Below are 19,616 nucleotides of genomic sequence, written 5' to 3'. Positions count from 1 at the left end.
GCCTAGAATCGTGGCATAGTTTGTGATAATATGTCCATATTGTGCACATAAGTGCATTATGGGATGCCGAACTATGTTGCAGGACGAGGCTTTCCTTTTCGTCGCACCAAAATCTTTTTTCTATTTTCCGAGTTTAAAAAATGGGGTGTTTTGTGAAGCAACCAGCAAATGAAAGTTTCACAATGGTATCACTCCATATTTGAAAAATACTAGACCACCTTACATGAATAATTTTACAACCGGGGTATCTTAAATATTTCCATCCACCCCTTGTAAAAAAGACAATTTTCTACCAAATCGGTAAGAAGTCGGTCAGATTTAAACTACATGTACATGATCTAATGCTCATGGTTTTTCGAAAATCATTTTTAGGTTCACAAGATGATATGGATGTCATATTTGGATTTCTCTCATTTTTCTGATTGATTTAGACATATTATTTGTCGAATTCCGATTTATGAATTTAAAGATATTAATTATTCCATATTAAATAGAAAAGGACAAAAAATAAAAACATTTTATTTATTTAAATTCAAGATTATTATTATTTGAAATTCAAAAAATAAAGAGGTGCGACATCAGGGTTAATAGAATTGATATAATAGTATTATCAACAAGGTGTCATTTCTTTCACGGAAGCTTGTCCGAAAGGAACAAAGAAGTTAAGCGTGTTGAATTTCCCTGTGAGATATTAACAAGTCAAACAATTAAAAAAATTAAATTATTTTGTAAAAAAATTGAAATCCTGCCATCGACATAGCCTGCTACGCCCTAACGTCCGTTAGTTACTATTCCGACGGCAAAGCAACTAATTTTACGGGTAAACTATCTGTGCCGACAACCCATTAAGCCGATGGGGGTGTGCTGACGGTAGCCGTCTGCACAGCCTGTACGAACGGCAATTTAGGGTTGTGCCGGCCGTCGGCTGTCGGCACCTTGACCAGTGGCGAAGCTTGCCAAGGATGGATGGGGGGCAACACATGCAATTTAGGAGTTCTAGGGGGCCAAACACACAAAAATTTCCAATCTAACCTCTCATATAATTTTTTTCCTTCAGAGATGTGCCAAACCATGGGGGGCGGTGCCCCCCCCCCCCCCGACCTACACTAAGCTACGGCAGTGACCTTGACTAGTTCCTGTAGTGATATGCTTGTCACTGGCATAGCAGACAAGGCATCAAGCAATGACTATTTTTCTCCTTGAGAGAAATGTCCAAATTTGCGACGCATCGGACGTGCCAATTTATGCAAACGTTCCATGGTCGACATTGTCAGGCTCTTCCCCGCGTTACATTTCAGGAAAATAGCTTACACAGTGACAAGTATACAAATAAAAGGACACGGCGATCAACCAGAAATATAATGAACTGATATTTTTTCGAGAACACTAAGGATATATAGTGAATGGAATCTAACTTATACAATTCAACAAGATCGAAAGGGTTTTTCTTTGGTCGTCTAAGGAAACCACCACCAGCGCAAAGTGCAAGGTTAATTGGGAAATGGTTTGTTGGCCCACACGAAGCTTGGCGGTCTTAGGGTAAAAAACTTGGAAAAATGCGCTACGGCTCTTCGCCTTCGTCGGCCTTGGCTCGAAGGTATGGACTCTGATCTTTTTAGGATCGGTCATGGCAACCCTTGCTCCGCGAAAGACATGTGCATATTCTATGCGGCTACCACCATCTCCATTGGTAATGGGCAAAAGATGCCTTTTGGGATGCACTATGGCTTTGAGGGGAGTGAGCCTAATGATATTACACCTCTTATTTATGCTTCATCCCAAAGGAAAGATTGGAAAGTGAGGAAAGCCTTGCATGAAAACGCGTGGGTTTGGAAGATTGTTTTGGATGAAAACTTTACTATGGCGCATCTTCACCAATTCGTCGATCGTTGGGTTTTGACTAATGAGCTTCAACTCATCGAGGAGACGAAAGACGATATCTCATGGAACCTCACGGCCGATGGTCAATACTTCGCAAGGTCGGCTTATGACGTTCAATTCATTGCCTCCACCTTCTCCTTCTTGCAAAAGCCGATTTGTAAGGCTTGGACACCTCCTAAAACAAAATTCTTTGCTTGGCTCCTCACACAAAACCGCATATCAACTGCCGACCGTCTTGGAAAATGTCGATGGCCCAATTATAGTCTTTGCCCTCTTTGCAAGCAAATCAAGGAATTGGTCTGCCACCTTTTTGTTGAGTGTAAATACATCGTTCGCCTTTGGAACTACATACAACAATGGTTGGGCATCCCCACCTACAACCAAACCAATGGGGTGGCCTCTCTATTGAAGTTTGATGGTGTAGCATGACGAGTGCTCACATGCCAAACCGTAAAGCCGTTGAGTCTCTCACCCTCCTTGTCACTTGGGAAATTTAGAATGAGCGCAACACAAGGGTCTTCCAAAGCAAGCACATGCCACCTTTAATTATTCTTAAAAAATGAAAAGGAAAGCCCACTTGTGGATAACCACGGGTGCAAAGCGCTTGGGTCATATCATGCCCATTGCCCAGAGAGTAGCACCATTTTGTATTTAATTTGTTACGACTGTCTTGTCAAAACTCTTCTACTTAATTAATAGATTGAGTCAAAGCTTTTTCCCTCGTTAAAAAAAACCTTATACAAATTTACCACCATTATTTTCATCAATGTATAAGAAGGCCATTATATCACGATTCTGAATATGCAATTCTTTTTCCAGAATGACGAAGATGCCTTTCGTTTGCAATTGAAATTGGAGGCTACACCTTGAACAGAGCATTTTCATGCCATTAATTGTAAGAATCTTTGACACGTGACGTGAAGACCTAACGGAAGAGCGAGGGACTGAAAAAATGCCAGCATCCAGATCACCTGCGCACGCGGAAAACAAAAACAATTCAGAACTTGAGCTAGCAGGTTGGTAACGGGAGCCCATCCTCCGGTGTCTTAAAAGAACGTGTGGATCATACTTCGCACGCCTCACACGAGATGATAACTGCATGGATAAAAATATCAATAATGCACATGTTCTGTCGTTATTTTTGCACATTAATCTATTCTATTATGTGGTTGTGGCGTACAATTCCTGTGATCCTGTCAGATCAAGTCACACACGTGTACGAATCTGGCTGGTCGCAAGATTGTGAAATAATCTTGTATCTTATTTATTCTCAGAGCAATCAAGCATTTCATAGATGATTGCAGTACTAGCACATTCCCGGGCTCCCGGCACCCAAAAGCAGTGTGCATTCCGTGTCCCGTGTGGGAGTTCATAAACTAGAACAAAGAAAATGAATAATTGGTTTCTTAGAAATTGGATTACTCCTAATTCAGTTACAGGTTTACAGCGGAGTATCTTGACATGATCAATACATTTGTAAACCAGTCATGTCCGTGAATACGACATTGTCCCAGTAAATTACTTCCTTCATCCAGTTTGACAAGACATAAAATATTTCTTTAACTCAAAATTATTTTCTCTGGCTAAGTCTACCAAAAAAATATTGGTATCTATGCACCTAATAAGTACACTATTTCATAATAGATCTAAGGAAACTGATTAGATGTTGCAAATATTAACCCTTTTGTAAAACAAAAATACTGTTTTCTTCAAACTTGGTAAGAATTAAGAAGAACTGACTTACGACACAACAAGTAGACCCTAGTTTTTTTTTAATAATGAGCATTTCATTACTTAAAAGTTTAAGCATTACATCTGACCTCTATATAACTGAGACGCACACCACTTTTCGATCCAATAAAACTTAAGTAAGTAGAGCTAGCGTAATAGTAATACGTATCAAATAATCCCCTTCTTGTTCCTTGGTGAGTGGGTTGTTACTTGTTAGAGTATATTTCATCATATAGCTCAATTGTCGTATCTTCAATTTTCTCTCTGGTCCCTTCAACAAATATCCATATTAGAAGTGCAATTAGATCCCCATGTCACCAGCCTCGGCTCCGCCCCCTCGCCCCATCCCGGCTTGGCTCTCTGGTCGATGTTGCAGATGCCTCGCTCATGGGCATCGTGCGGTTGTTTGCAAAGATCCCTTTCGGTGCTCCCGCTGTTTGGAGAACGGCCACCGTAAGCATGAATGCCGCAAACCCTGGCGTCCTCTTAGCTCTTTTGCATGCCTTGCCGCGCCGCCAGTGTCCTACCATGTCGCCGATCATCATCACGCTTCAGCTTCATGTGTGGGTTCGATGGGATCGGCTCCTCCCTCCAAAGAATTTCATTGTGGGTCTTGGGCATCGGTCGTTTCTACTCCTGCTGGCTCTGTTCCATTGTCTGATGTGGTGTTGCAGTCCACTCTGGTGGCTCAAGTTCAGCAGTTGCAAGGTTGCTTGGTGAGGATTGCGGGCTTTCTGGAACGGGCAGAGGCTACTTTGAGCAAGATCTCCCCTTTGTCGGCTATGTTGGAGACCACCCATACATTGTGTCCTCCTAGTGAGGTTGGTGTTGACTCCGCAGAGGATAGGGGAGATGAGCTCTATGGATGCTTCTCTCCTCGTTTTGGGGACAGTCCGCCGTCGTCGTTGTCCGCCTTGCCCTCTGCACCGTCTACCGCTGAGGGCGACGCCATTGCCGCGGTTATCACTCCGGTGCTGCAGATCATGCCTGATCTTCAGGATCTTCTTGGGAGTTCCACTTTGCCTCTGTCAATGGAGCATATGGAGGTGGATTTGTCGCCGACCTTATGCTCACTTGGGTCCTCAGATGTGATTTCCGCGCCCCACCCACCAAAGTCGGCTCTTAATCCAGATGCTCTCTTTGCAAAAGAACTTTGCGACGTGCTCAGCAGCTTGGAGGCTGCTATTTCTGGATGCGGAAGGGTGATTGCTTGCATCCTAACAGGAACGACAATGAAGCGCAAAAGTAAAAAAGGTGGATGATTGCCCTCGTAGTGGCACCAGGAAAGAGAAGCCACTCAAGTGCAAAGGCAAGAAAAGTGGCGCCATAGGAAAGGTGCTCGAGGATGCTTGATGGATGATCTTTGTTTCTCGCCCTGTCCACTTGGTTTGGGTACGGTGTGTGCTCCTCCTGTCGCAGCGTCTTCGCTTCGGCATTGGTTGAAGGTAGCCTAATTCTGTTTAGTGGGGTTTCTCGTTTGGCTTGGTTATTTCTCGGGTCTTGAGTGGACTTGCTTCCGTGTGAAAGTAGGAATCGCCATGTGATAACTTTGTTGTATGGTTTTTGCCCGGTTTTCCGCAAATTAACCGGACATCTTCTTCTTAATTAATGGATAAGGCAAAGCTTTTGCCTTCGTTTCAAAAAAAAGATCCCCATGTCCATTGTTGGTCATCTAACCTTCTCTTCTAAATGAGCTTTAGGTTGATCCATTATAGGGGTCCTTTCGTGAACAACCATAGGTATAAGGTTTGGGTTAACCTCAATAGGATAATTTGGTAACTGAAAGTCATGGTCATTCCGAGAGTTTGTCCAATCATGATAGCCATGGTCATTCGGAAACAATTCTTTCAATTTCCTTTCTTGACGATTTATCCATCTACCAGGTAAACACAATAATCCCAGTAAGCTTAATGCTGGTAACATGCATATGAATAATAAACAAAAACAATGATATTTTGGTCAAGAGCATCTATTAATTTTAATATAATACATGTTATGATTTTTGTAAACATTTCCAGAGTTAGGATCTGCGAAAACAATTTCAAAATTCAAGGAAATAATAAATGAAGTACTGATCTATTGAGTATATAATATAAATGTACACAAGGTTATATGAATGAACGGTACGTGAATACAAACTTCCAAGGTCAAATGACTTAGAAAATAGCTTTCTATGAAACTGAAAACCCATAGGTCTTTTTTCTATAGAAATAACTAGCGTTATATCAAAAGGAATTTTGTCTGTGACATCCAAAACACATGTTGTTTTTTCTATTGAAATAACCAACTTTATATCAAAAAGAAAATAAAAAATATACAAAATCGCCTCTAATTTTCGTGTATTCTCAATTTCCCTATTTTATTAATTGAAACTGGCATACACATGCAGTTTTTAGGACATGCGAGAAAAGAAAAGGAAAGGAACATAGACGTTAGTGATTCATATGAACACACGCACGCGCACCTTATCTCTATGAGTATGTACGAGAGACTTGTCTATCGACAGAACATCACATCACATTGAAAATATATTTCACCTTTATGAGATACCAAATCGTCAAATATGAGGTTTGATCCTCGATGAGTCAGGGGTGTCACTGTCCTCCTAATCATCCAAAACCTCAGGTTAATTCTCGAGTCATTATCATGTTGTAAGGGAGCTCTTGGATATCTATATAAAAGTCCCCTGCCACTTCCAAAGAACAACCGGAGTTTAAAGTTTCGAAGTTCCCAAACTAAAATGCGCCTATGATAGACACATTTGACGGACTGTGGTGTTGATTAACGTACAATACGTAAAATCTACTAATAGTACATGGCCATTCGACGACAGTATACAATCGGCACACTTGATCTAGTTGTGCAACCAACAATCATAACATAACATGGTAAACAGATAAACCATGACCTCACCCGACTCGCCACGTCTTCCTTCAATCCATGTCCAATGCTTTGAATCTGGCTCACCTATCCATCTCCTAGGCTCCAACAACAATATTCACTTGCTGATTACTTATTGTGTCTACATTGTTAGTGATAACCCGACATGGTCTTTTGACCACTAGACTAATCACAGCCACGTCGGACGGGTTAAGTCCGGCATGAAGCAGACTCGGCCAAGAGGCTGCGTCACAATAGTACTATACCATGCAGTGGGCGTAGCTGGGAACTCCTAAATCCTCTGATGCCCCGAGAAAACTTTGCGGATGCTTCATTAAGTTGACAATGACAACGTCAACAAAACTAAACACGGATATTCTCTTGTTCATAGGGCACAATCTTCTGTCCGGGTCAAAGGCTGAAATATGGATAAGAATGACCTATGCAAGCAAATGGAGATATGTCAGTACATAAGACAAAGATGTAACTGAAGTTTGAAACTTTGAATTCAGATGGTCATATATATGCGTGAATGTACACGCATAACTCAGAAATACTACACAGCTGTAGCTGGCATATATAGACAAGACCAATCAATAACTACTACTAGTATATTTATTCCTTTATGCTTGTTGGAGTGAAAAGTCCAAATTTGTCACTAAATATTATACAATAAACTATAGCATATACTACTACTACAATACTTCCAGAGCGACGGCTATGTATACAAAACCATACAATGATCAACCAGGACTATATTAGTACATCTCTCGAGCCTGAGGACCACGATGGCAATATATATTACCGTGTTACTCGATCTTACAAGCATGCTTAATTGCTAGTTAAACAGCGCACAAATATCATGACATCGTGGTTAAGACGTTCTGGTCCGAACCCGTCAATGTCCTTAGCCGCCGGAGCTGCAAGTAGCAGCACAGTGTAGCTAGTAGCTTCTGAAGACGCTGCTCGATCGCGTGCGGCAAGGGCCATGTTAGATCTCCTCGAGGGGCAAACTTGCGTGTTTCAAAGGTCAAACTAGCTAGGCGTTTGTTTGGTAAAGGGAAGCAATCTCCAGCCATCGATCTCAATCAAGCGCCAGTGGCTTAACTGACTAGCAGCAGCAAGCAGGGGCGTACTTGAGAAATTAAGTGCTTCGTGCTAAATGTGGGAATTTATGCATGGGCTAAGAATTCAACGTAGGCTTTCAGATGAAGAAAATACTGATGGGGAAGTTGCAAGAAATATCCTAGTATCTGTTTTGATTATCCGACTTGTAGATTATCTCAAGTTATCTGTTCTGATACACAATTACGGGTGATTTTTAACAGTTTTTTATTCTATGCTTTCACATTATCTTATGTTAATTACTATTTTTAGCAATTCTTCGTCGTAATTACTACATTCGGTTTATACACTTGTTATGATTTTGGTACCGACTTGCCAAGTGGGTCCTGACCAGTGGGCAAGAGATTCGGTTTTCTTATGGCTCGACTTCTCCAAGTTCGACTACCACCGGCAATCACCTCCAAGTCTCCTTCCGATTGTCATTTGTTGTGTTATCTTCAAATGGAAGAAGTGGTGTTGTGGTTTGTGCTAGAGAAGGATGGGACCGTGCAACATGGTAAAACTTAATCTTGTAGACGGTTCAAAGACGTCTTGACGGGCCCGGCGGGGAGGCAAACCAATTCACGTAGGGAAAGAAGCCGTGAGGAAATATGCAATGGCGCACACCACATGTACTTGATGACAGGCATCCACTGGCAGATCCCTACCAAAATAAAGAATGGTGTAAAAGTGGCATAATTTTAAATAAATAGGATAATTAGGACAAATAAGTTATTAAATGGGAAACTAATTTCAAAAAATAATCGATAAGTACAATATGCACCCAAATTAGTTCATTGCCTATCACATGAACATAGAGATCCCTAAACTCCAAAATCATATAAATTCAATCCATAACTTTGAAGTCTTAGAAAGATACCATACCTCAAACCTTTGAAAAGCGGTTTTATGGCATGGCAATCTTTAAACGTGGCAGTCCAATCATCGCTAAAAATCTTTGAACGTTGCAGTCCAATCTTTAAATTCTTGAAGTTCAGAACAAAATGAGCAAACCAATGAAATATAAAATTGTTCTTCTAAACGTGGAAAATTAGTGCTTCAAGATCCATTAAAAATAGAAGTAGTCTAAAATTTAGAGAAGAGTAAAGAATCCATGAGTTTCTAAAACTGAAGGAAATTTTGCAATATATGGACAAGACGTATATATTAGAAAAAAAAATTCATGAAATTCAGAAAAAAAAGATAACGAAAAGTTTGGGAACCTTCATAAATTCCTAGTAAGAATGTCAAATACAATTAACTCGAAATTGGGAAAGTCTATATTCAGCACGATGTTGTTTATTGTATCCCTTACACTTCATTTTCTTTCCCTGTCTTTCTGATTATTTTGCCCTTCACCACTCTTACATCCACTCTACAAGAGAAGGCAATTCATACATCCATTTGAAGACACGATATATACAGGCAGCAATTCTAGCTCATACAAGAGAAGACAATTCATATACCATTTTCATGTACATACATATGCAATTCATCGTCATCATCCGCGCAAACAAAAATGTTGTTATCTCGACTCGAGTAAAGTATGCACAAGAGAAAAATATTACTAACAACAGGATAGGGCTCTTCGGAGACCCCGAAAGGACGGACGTAAAAGAAATTCCAAACCTAGTCAGCAAAGAAGTGCTCAAAAGTTCATGCTGAAAACAGTAATTGTCCCTCTCTCCCTAAAACATATTACAATAAATTGTCACACTTGATGAAGCGGTGCAACAAAAGAGCCGGTTATGTGTAGTACATAGCACCTCGATGGCAATATAAAAACACATGCTAGATGCTAGTGGCGCAACAATCTAGCATGAGTCAAATTAGCTCAAATGTGGTTTTAAGGCGTGGCAATTTTTTTGACTACAATTCAAGAAGCTCCAATTAAGTTTCTGAAGGTTTGGACAAAATGAGCAAAATAATGAAAAATACATACTGTTCTTTTGAACCATAAAACATCTAAAATATTGAGAAGAGTAAACAAATCTGAGATTTTCAAAAAGTGAAGAAAATTTAGCAAAAAATGATAAAGTGTGTATATATTAGAGGGAAGTCATGAATTTAAAAAAATAAACTAATAGTTTGGGAATATTCATAAAAATTCAGTAAATATGAAAAAAATACATTTAACTCCAAATAGGAAAAGCCTATATTTAGCACGATGATGCTTTATTTTTACCCCTTGCACTTTCTTTTCCTCCGCGGTCGGTTCGGTATTCTGATTCTTTTGCCCTTCGGCATTAAATCCACTCATAAATGAGAAGGAAATTCATACATCCATTTCAAGACAAAAAAAAATGTTGCAACTCTAACTCCTACTAATATACTATTCTCATGTACTGACGTATGCAATTCATCGTCCCGACAGACAACAATGCAGTTCTCCCCACTCAAGTAAAGTATGCTGAAGAGAAAAATATTACTCCGCTAGCAACAGGATAGAGCTCTTCCGAGACCCCGAAAGGACAGACATCAAAGGAACTCAAAATCTAGTCAGCAAGAAAGTGCACAAAGTGCATGTTAAGAATAGTAAATGTCCCTCTCCCTCAAAAAGATTACAGTAAATTGTCACACTTGATGTCAATGGCGCAACAAAAGAGCCGGTTAACTATAGTACATGCCGATTCGATGGCAAGATATTATAAAATGCATGCTAGACGCCATGGCACAACAATCTAACATGAATCAATTAGAGGATAACCCTGACCCTGTGCACGCATGCATGTATGTGGGTCAACCATTCCTCCAGGCTCGACACAATACAAACGCAAACATTCGGAACTCATGTGAAGGCAAACCATTCTCATATTCCGACAAATAGAATTGCGATCCATCGGACTCGATCGAGTAAAGTACGCAGAAGAGAAGAAAAAATATCACTATATAGCTGCAGCATATATAGCTCTTCAGTGACTCCGAAGGACACAAGACCCAAAAGCGCTGAAAAGTGCGTGTAAGTATGATTGATGTCCCTCTCCGGCTCTCCCTCTAAAAGATTGCAGTAGATCGGGGGTGGTGCAACAAAAGCGCCTGTAAACTATACTACGTGCGGTCTCGATAGCAGTACTATATATCAACACACTAGATCTAGTGGTGCAACGGACAAATAACATGATTACCTAGAAGATGATAACCCTGACCCTTCTCGCCACGTCCTCCTGTCTCTTCAAAGTAATATTTTTTTTACAGAAGATTAAAAAAAAACTTCATAGAAAGAAAAACAAAGTTCTTAGGATCTCTCCACACACTGACACTACCGACCATCGCCATTTCGTTGCCCCGTCAAGAGAGTCGAGAAATCCTGCTAGCTCCCACCATCCACGAACCACCTTCCATGCATCAGGGTTGCCATCTTCTGACGCACGCCAACGCCATCACAAATGCACGCCACATCTATCAGGCAGCTCGTGGAAGACTCTTTTATGCTCCACCGTGGCACCGGAGAGAATTCCACAGTAATAGGGCCAAACATCGCAGAGTCACCACCGTAGCCCCGTCGACACCATCCACAAACCCTAACATTATCGATCGGAAGAATCGGCTTGCAAACATTGCTATCAGCTCCGAGGCGATGGCATAAAGGACACCACCAGTGTGGAAGTGAAACCGAGCAAAAAAAATCATCTGGACGCCACTCCCACCACCCTAATAGTGCAACATGACATACTAACCCTGACCGCATCTACCAAGCCAAAAATGAGGAACAAGGTCCCCGCACTCCTACCTTTGGAGCTTAAGCGTAGGCACATCACCCTCGTTGGTGGAGATCGGGGGAAGTCGGTGGCGTCTTCCTTGTCGCCTTTCTCGTGAGGAGAAGGGGGCGAGTTGTGCGAATTTTCTCTTTTATGTTGTGTTGGCTGAATTTCCTCCTGCCGGCCCCAACAAGAAAACAACATGCTGACGACGCACTGCCATGTCAACCAGGTCACTGCTACTACTGATTTAGTTTTACCTGCCATTGTACTACTCTCTAAACAAATCACGGCCACGTCGATCGGACAGCTTAAGCTCGATCCTCCCAGCCTTCCCCGGATAGCAACGCGGCGAGAAGCGAGGACTCGGCCACGACGAGCCGATCGAGCGTACCTAGGAGCTTGAGGCTCAGCTGTGACATGGCTGTCGCGCGCCTTCGTCATGGCAGTACTGGCAGGCGGGCCACTCCTGCGGATGAGGACGAGTCGGCCGAGTCCGGGGGCCACCGGTGGCGCCACGTCGACGATGCGACGAGGCATAGGTGGCGCTTCCTCGTTCCAAGAGGCGGTTAAGCCAGCCTCTTCGTCGTCGTCGACTCCTCGTCGTCGACCGACTCCTGGATGGCGCGCGCGTCAGCACTCGCGTCTGCTGCTCACTTTGCGGATCGCACCCTCAGGAACAACGAATTCAGCTACGAGGCCCTTTCCGGTTTGTGTTTTAATTCTTGGGTCCCTTTTGTCTGCTCACCTCCTGTCACCAGCAGCAGCAGCCAAAGGATCTCGCCCTTTCGGCTCGTGCCGGCCACTTGAGCTCACCGTATCACCACGTACCGCATCCGCTGCTGGAAGATATTGTTTCTTCTATCTGCGCGTGATCATTGTGTTGCGCTAGTGTATTTTTTTTTATAACGGTTCGTCCATGGGCAGACATTACTCATTAGCAACCAGCTGCTAGCCTTCTCTCCTACACATGAGCTAGTGCAATCAGTGAGGAATTTAATACGGAGTAATATACTTAATAAATATATCTATGAAATAAACGTGCTTTGCATACATGTTGTGGGACCAACCCGGCAGCTTACACGCAGCTCCGCGGCCCCTGACATTGCGTCAAAGAACTTGTTGCGTACAAAATTTCGAGGAAAGACTTGTGTGGTCTTTTTTTTTTTTGGAAATGGAGGTTATGTGATCTCTGCATCAAAATGATGCATACGATCTTGTGAGCAATTGTCATACACCAAACTTGAAACCACCATCAACAATGCATGCCATTGAGAGATGAACGACAAAACCGCTAGGCTTTTGGGTCGGGTTGACATCAAAGACAAGTGGGTAGAACAAGTATAACATGTCAACTTTACCTTTGAACGTATAATTTTCGTATCTAGGCTAAGAAAATCACTTTCAATATGGAGATGCTTTGACCCTGTTCTACAAGTAGAGCCAACGAGCCTGAAGGATACAACATAGTGAGGTAGATAGCCCTCTTAGTAAGCAGATTTCGGGATAGCCGACCAATAAATGTCACACCGAAAACACAAGCTACTCCGCCGACGTGTTAGGGTGAGAGGATAAGTTGGTAGCGGCCAGGACATCCATAAGCCTTTGGATGCTTGAATCAAGATATCATTGGGTTTCCTCCTCATGGGCTTCTTTGAACATGTCATCCCTACCCGCCTTAACATAACAACCAAGGCATCCATATTGCTGCTACCTTTGATACTAGCTTATAGTTTTCTATCACAATCCTAGTCCTAACCCAAGTGAGAGAGAATAATCGGGGCCAAGCATTCCATGCCGGTGTTGAGAGAGCTCCAGATGCAGTCTAGCGGCATTAGGACCGTGGCGCTGGTTCTCGTGTTGCTCGCAGTTCTCTCCTAAGATGGGAGCCAGATGCACCAGACAAGCCCATGGTCGTCTCCTCCAATAAGCTCGTTGCGCCCGTCATGTTGAGGGATTCATCTCTTTTCTTGCTGCTTTTCTCATGTCACCGTTGTGGTGGAGGAGGTGAAGCAGTGCAGGAGGCATTTCGTCACTATGTTGTTGACTTGCTGCTCTGTAGAAGGGGTAGTATGGTTTGTCGCGGGGAGTGAAATGTCGGCAGTTTCTTCACTACTAACTCTTACAACCGAAACTCTGCTATCCTTTGCCAGATTGTTGCCGGCAGGTATTGTTGTTTCGCTAATTTCATGTCACCTCCAGGTCGTCATCAACCTCCATGCCATGGTCCCATCAAGGAGGCCCTTCAGCTACGGCATGGTTTTCTCCCGCCATTCCGACCCAAGTGGCGAAGTCCCCTTTTGTTGGCATGGTTGACTGCACTACAAATCTTTGGTTTCCGCTCGGTGGAGGAGTTGGACCCGATTTCATTTCTTTGTTTTATTTTTGGATCCTCAGTGCAAAATGTAAGGACCTAGATGCAAGTTTCTTATTTGTTTTGGTCCATGTTGTAAGTTGTAGCACCGACATGAATAAATGAGATCCCCTGTTCAAAAGAAAAATCGGGGGCAAGCATTGTTTTTCTGAACGAGCGAGGTTAAATCAAATGCACCCCACTCAATTGGCACAATGTACATGTCTCGGTTTGTATGCTCGGGCAAATGAACGACAACTTACCGTTTGTTTACTACAACAAACTCTACTAAGAGAAATTTGACCCTGCTCCGGTGATAAAGGGGTGACGACCGTGGATGCATTTGGCTCATGCTAGTGTTTGGAGTCGTTGTTGGGTGGTTTAGTGACAAATTTATAAATTTTATAACGTTTAGGGGTGTTGTTGGTGATTATTAATATATCGAAGAGAATTTTTCAAAAAGAATAGGAAGAAAAATATGAAAAGGCATTAAATAGAGATGAAAGGTGTTATGAGGTCAAGCATATGCCAGAACGTGAATCAATTATCTTCCACAGAAAATACAGATTACGTTGGAGCAAGCATCTAAAATCCCATGTGCGTGCATGTACCCTGATGTATTTTAATATTTGAAAAAATTAAACATGTGGGGGCAGCCCTCCTAGAAAGCAGATTCCAGATAGCTGAACAATAAAAGTCACACTGCAAACACAAACTACTTCACCAACGTGTTAAGATGAGGCGATAAGTTGGTAGGTGGCCAAGACATCCTAGCATGCACTCCGTAAGCCTTTGGCTTCCTCAATCAAGATATAATTAGGTTTTCTCCTCATGGGTTTCTTTGAGCATGTCATGCCCACGTGTTAAAACATAACAACCAAGGAATCCATGGTGCTGCTCCCTTTGATATTAGTTTATGGTTTTCTATCATAATCCTTGTCCTAACCCGAGTGAGAGAGAATAATCGAGGCTAAGCATGGTTTTATGAACGAGCGCAGCTAAAACAAATTTACCCCACTAAATTAGGACAATATACACAGTCCCAATGCAGATGTCTCTGTTGTATATTCGTTCATATGCACGACGACTTCATGTATGTCTACTACAACGAGCTTTACTAAGCGAAGTTTTACCTGGCTCCGGATGAAGGAGAAAGGACGGTGGCATGCATTCGGCTCATGCTAATGTCTGCAGTCGTTTGCTAGGTGATTCAATGACATATTTATAATTTTTATAAAGATTAGGGCTATTGTTGGTGATTATTGTATGCGGTCGTCCCTAGATGGTTTAGTGACATATTTATAGTTTTTATAAAGTTTAGGGCTGTTGTTGAATAGAGATGAAAGGTGTCATCAGATCAAGCATGTGCCAAAACGTGAATCAACTTTTCCACAGAAAATACAGATTGGGCTGGAGCAAGCATATAAAAACCCATATGCATGTACCCTAATCTATTTTAATATTTCAAAAAAACCAATCGAATATCAGCACTGGTACACGTACACCTGGTGTCTTTTAAGTTCTGATTCTCCACAGACTAATATTTTTTTCCGAAGATTCCACAGGCTAATAATCAGCACGGCATAAACAAGGCGAAGAAGCAACCCCGAAGAGGCGGAAGCCACGACTTCCCCGAGAAAACGATTTCTGTCAGGGGCAAATTTGAAAACGTGCGATGGGCAATCGCCGCTTCGGTGGAGTTCCATTCCCCGCCAAAGTCTATATAAACGTTGGAAGGCCCGCAGCGATCCGCCTCCTCCGACACCACACGCAGCCAGCGACGCCGCCCCAACATTTCTCTCTGTTCCCAGATATTTCCCCTGCGCTTTTCTTCGTCTCCGGCCCTCTTCCTCTACCTATCTATCCTTGGGGATTCACTCAATTATCCTTCACACAACATGCCTGAGGCACCACGCCCCGACGGCGGCGCCGCCGCCCCTTCTGACGTTGATGTCATCACCACCGGCAGCCGCCGCAAGATCCCTGCGCATTCGTCTGTCCTTGTAAGACTCTTTCTCCGGCTACCTTTCCGTTTCTTGGCGCATTACTCTGCTAATTTTTTTGCAAGCTATCCCGATTGGATTTGCTAGCTGGTCTTCAGAAATCGAAGAACCTTTCTGAAGTTAGAATTCTGTTGTTTTGTTAACCAGATGTCGGCGTCCCCGGTGCTGGAGAGCATCCTGCAGCGCCGCCTGCAGAGGGTGAAGGAGAGCGGCAAGCCCGGCAGAGCCGTCGTCCGGATCCGCGGCGTCACCGACGACGTCGCGGCGGCCTTCGTCCGCCTCCTCTACGCCGGCAGGTACCGTGCTGTTGCCTCTGTCGCCTCCCTGGAATTGCTACTGTTATTTTAGGCACATGCGTTTCTTGCAACCTTGGGCAAGCCAAAGTCTGTTGTTGTTCAGCGGACAATCATTAGCAGCTGGATTTTTGAGTATTAGCACACGAGGTTAAAAACGACAGCTTATTAGTAGCAGTAATAGCACACGCGGTACAATAAAAGCTCATAAAAACACGCGGTGAAAAAATAACAGGTCATTGCCAGCACTATTAGCAGAGAAGGAGAAAATGGAAAGATTAGCGCGCGTAGTAGTAATTAACCCACGTTCGTTGACAGTCTAGCTGAAAGATCTGGCAGAGGCCTAATTAAGGTCTCTGCTCTGTTTTCTTGCATTCGCAATTGGGGGAGCAGTTGCTGAAGGATCTCACAATCTGTAATTCTCCTGATCGACTCACCCAAAACAAATAAGAATCTAGATTCAGATGGATTCATCAGCTAGGCAATCTCGGAGGGGAACCACAAAGCCAGCCTCCACGAGTACAACTAATAAGCTGCCAAAATGCAGTAGCAGATATTTTGTTGATCGCCTGTACTGCTGTACGTAGATTCAGTGAACCTCCACATGAGCAGATATTTTTAGCTCCATTAACCTGACCAACCAGCGATCACCGCATCGCCTGTGGGTCGATTCAGTGAACCTCCACATGACTCGCGCCAGGGTGATCGATCGAGATGTATCACTGTATCTCTCGTCGCCTTCAGCGGCGACCCCAACTCGGCCAACTTGCCAATTTTGTCTGGTCACGATAGGCGAGACGACACAGCCAAGTGAAGTGACGTTGTAGAGATAAAACCTTAACCTCGCCGCCTGGAGCCGAGCCATACAACACCCCGCCGTCAATTTGCATCCAAAACTTGGAGTTTTCTGAGGCTGGGCTAGGCAGCAGCCAGGCACGGACGGCGGAGAAGAAAGGAGAAAAGTAGACAAAAAAACGAGTTGATATTATTTTTGTCGTCTCCCTTCCGTGGTCTGGTTGGTGCGGCGGTTAGCGCCTGCCTAGTTGGAACCCCCCCGTAGCTCGGAGGCGGCCCCGGCCACAAGTTCTTGTTGCTGCCGTAGGCACAGCCAAGGCTGCCAGCCGGGCGCCATCACCGACCGTAGCTGCTATACTTGCCACCAAATTAAGAAAGCACGCAAATCTCTTCTGGTTGGTGTGGATACAGAGACGGAGTACAAATTTGTTTATCTGTGATCGCGAATGGACAAGACGGAAGAAGCATTGCCTAGTTTTCTGCTGGGAACGTTCTGAATGGACAAATGGCCGCACCGTCCAATATTACAACAATTCACAACGCGTTTGCCTGTCTGTCTGCTGAGCGAACTGTTCTTCTTCGACTGTAGTTTTCGAGTGGACAAGCTAGCTGAGGACGATAATCTAATCTTATGATGAAACTTTTAACAAATGGCAGGCGTGATGGGGAGGTGGTCGACGAGGACGTCGAGAAGTATGCGGAGCAGCTGCTGGTGCTGGCGCATGCTTACGGCGTGCCGTGGCTGAAGCGGTGGTGCCAGGAGGCGATCGGGTCCCGGCTCACCCCGGGCACCGTCGTCGACGCGCTGCAGCTCGCCGACCTCTGCGACGCGCCGCAGCTGCACCTCCGCTGCATGAGGCTGCTCGCCAAGGAGTTCCGGGCCGTCGAGCGCACCGAGGCATGGCGCTTCCTCTGCGACAACGACCCCTGGCAGGAACTCGACATCCTCAGCCGACTGCACGACGCCGACATGGTAAGTTCTAGTGCTGAAATATTGCTACGACGAACGAGAATTCATGATTCTAGTAGTGAAATTCCTGTAAAATTTTACAAATCAATGTGGGACATTCGTGTCGGCATTTGAGGTGTCTCCATGAGCGGTGGCGTGCGTGATGATGCGAAAGTGCAGCAAAAGATGATGTCTCGGTGCGCCATGCACTGGGGATGTCCGGGCCGACATATCGCATTGAGAAATGACACCACTGTTAGCTCTCCCGGGCTTGGCCGGTGCGTGTGCGTGAGACCTCGTCATGCTGCACACGTCGTTTCGGCCAGTCCGTCCACGTCCAATCCACGCCGAGTGCGAGCGGAATGGCCGGTGAATGTTCACATCTCCGAAACGGTCACGCCAAACGATTTGATCTAGGTGGAAACCCAGAGGCCACGCCTACTGCTTAGTGCTTACGACGACCACATAGTCCCACCAAACTTTTGATTTGACAAAGGTTGGGGAAAACCAAACACGTTTCTTGCTTAACGACGTCAAGATCAAATCAATTTACCCCGATGATTTTTTTGTTGGGTGTTGAACTACTCTTTATAACTGTATGATGATTGATGAACTGACTGAAATTTGTTCCGGCTTTGCAGCGGCGGCGCAAGTGGAGGCGAAAGAGCGCCGAGCAGAAGGTGTACATGGAGCTCAGCGGCGCCATGGACAGCCTCCACCACATCTGCACGGACGGCTGCACGGAGGTCGGCCCCGTGGGGCAGGCGCCGGCGACGACGCCGTGCCCGTCCTACGCGACCTGCCGGGGACTGCAGCTGCTCATCCGCCACTTCTCCCGGTGCCAGACCCGCTCCAGCTGCCCGCGGTGCCAGAAGATGTGGCAGCTCCTCCGGCTCCACGCCGCGCTCTGCCGCCTCCCCGAGGGCCACTGCAACACACCTCTCTGCACGTAAGTACCCAGCGCGTGTAGCTGCTGATCAGTGATCACTGATCACACTTGCAGGGATCGGTCAATGTGGAGCTTGTTTCTGACGTTGGTACTCTGAATTTCTGATCGTGCAGGCAGTTCAAGTGCAAGGAGGAGCAGAAGGAGGCGATGCCGGTTCCGGCGGCGGCGAAGGCCGGCGACGGCGGCGACGGCAGGTGGGGGCTTCTGGTGAAGAAGGTGAAGGCTGTCAGGGTCATGTCTTCTCTCGCCAAGAGAAGCCCCGCAGTGTCGACCGAATGTGTTCATGAGGATCAATCCGCTCTCAGACTTGAGACAATGTGTTGCTGATCAAATCATCAGCCAGAGTCAAGCTAGGTAGCTTAGATGTGTAGTGTACGCGTGTGCTGAGGCGGGGCTAATTTTGGCCCGTCTTTGAGATGTTTGGTCTGTCGAGTAATGTAAAATAGTTATATTATCCCAAGTTATTCTTCTGTGGGTGAGAGGAGACGGGCGGAAATGTGTTGTACAAACCGCATGCACTGCAATATGAGCACAGTATGTGATTTATCAACATAGCAAGAAGCTAGTAGCAAGGGATATGGCAATGGGTCGGGGGTCTCGACAGACCCATATTCATTTGTTGCCCGAGCACAAACATACTATGGACCCTACTATTTGATTTTTTTTTTTAAACGGAGACAAAAACAAGAAAACTGTTACACAAACACCCGGACTAAACACAAAGTCCGGAACTACTCGATCGCCTAGACATAACAACCAACTCTCTTAATCTGTTGTGGTCACAATCTCTCAACACAAAGATCACCACACACAAATGAAACCCACTGAAAATACAAAAACAGCGATTTTGGACAACCCGAAAAGATGAGATCCTCCATCAAGTAGTTGCGAGCATCTTCTTTGTGGTGCCACTCTTATTGCTTTTGCATTTGAGATACTCTCTCACCTTCTTGGTTTTGTCACCGTATCCTTCCCTGAAG

At 44.5% G+C, this 19,616-nt stretch overlaps 1 protein-coding gene across 1 annotated transcript; it reads left to right on the top strand.

Moving 5' to 3' along the window:
* The first annotated feature begins 15,782 nt into the window (after positions 1-15,782).
* LOC124661774 (BTB/POZ and TAZ domain-containing protein 2-like) lies at positions 15,783-19,186 on the top strand. Its single transcript, XM_047199659.1, has 4 exons — positions 15,783-15,946; positions 17,396-17,711; positions 18,329-18,636; positions 18,750-19,186. Exons 1-4 carry the CDS (start codon positions 15,798-15,800, stop codon positions 18,961-18,963), a joined length of 987 nt encoding a protein of 328 aa, XP_047055615.1. The 5' UTR covers positions 15,783-15,797; the 3' UTR covers positions 18,964-19,186.
* The last annotated feature ends 430 nt before the right edge of the window (positions 19,187-19,616 follow it).

This window comes from Lolium rigidum, chromosome 6 (genome assembly GCF_022539505.1).
Source record: "Lolium rigidum isolate FL_2022 chromosome 6, APGP_CSIRO_Lrig_0.1, whole genome shotgun sequence".
NCBI lineage: Eukaryota > Viridiplantae > Streptophyta > Magnoliopsida > Poales > Poaceae > Lolium > Lolium rigidum.
This window is presented reverse-complemented; position numbering and strand designations above follow the sequence as displayed.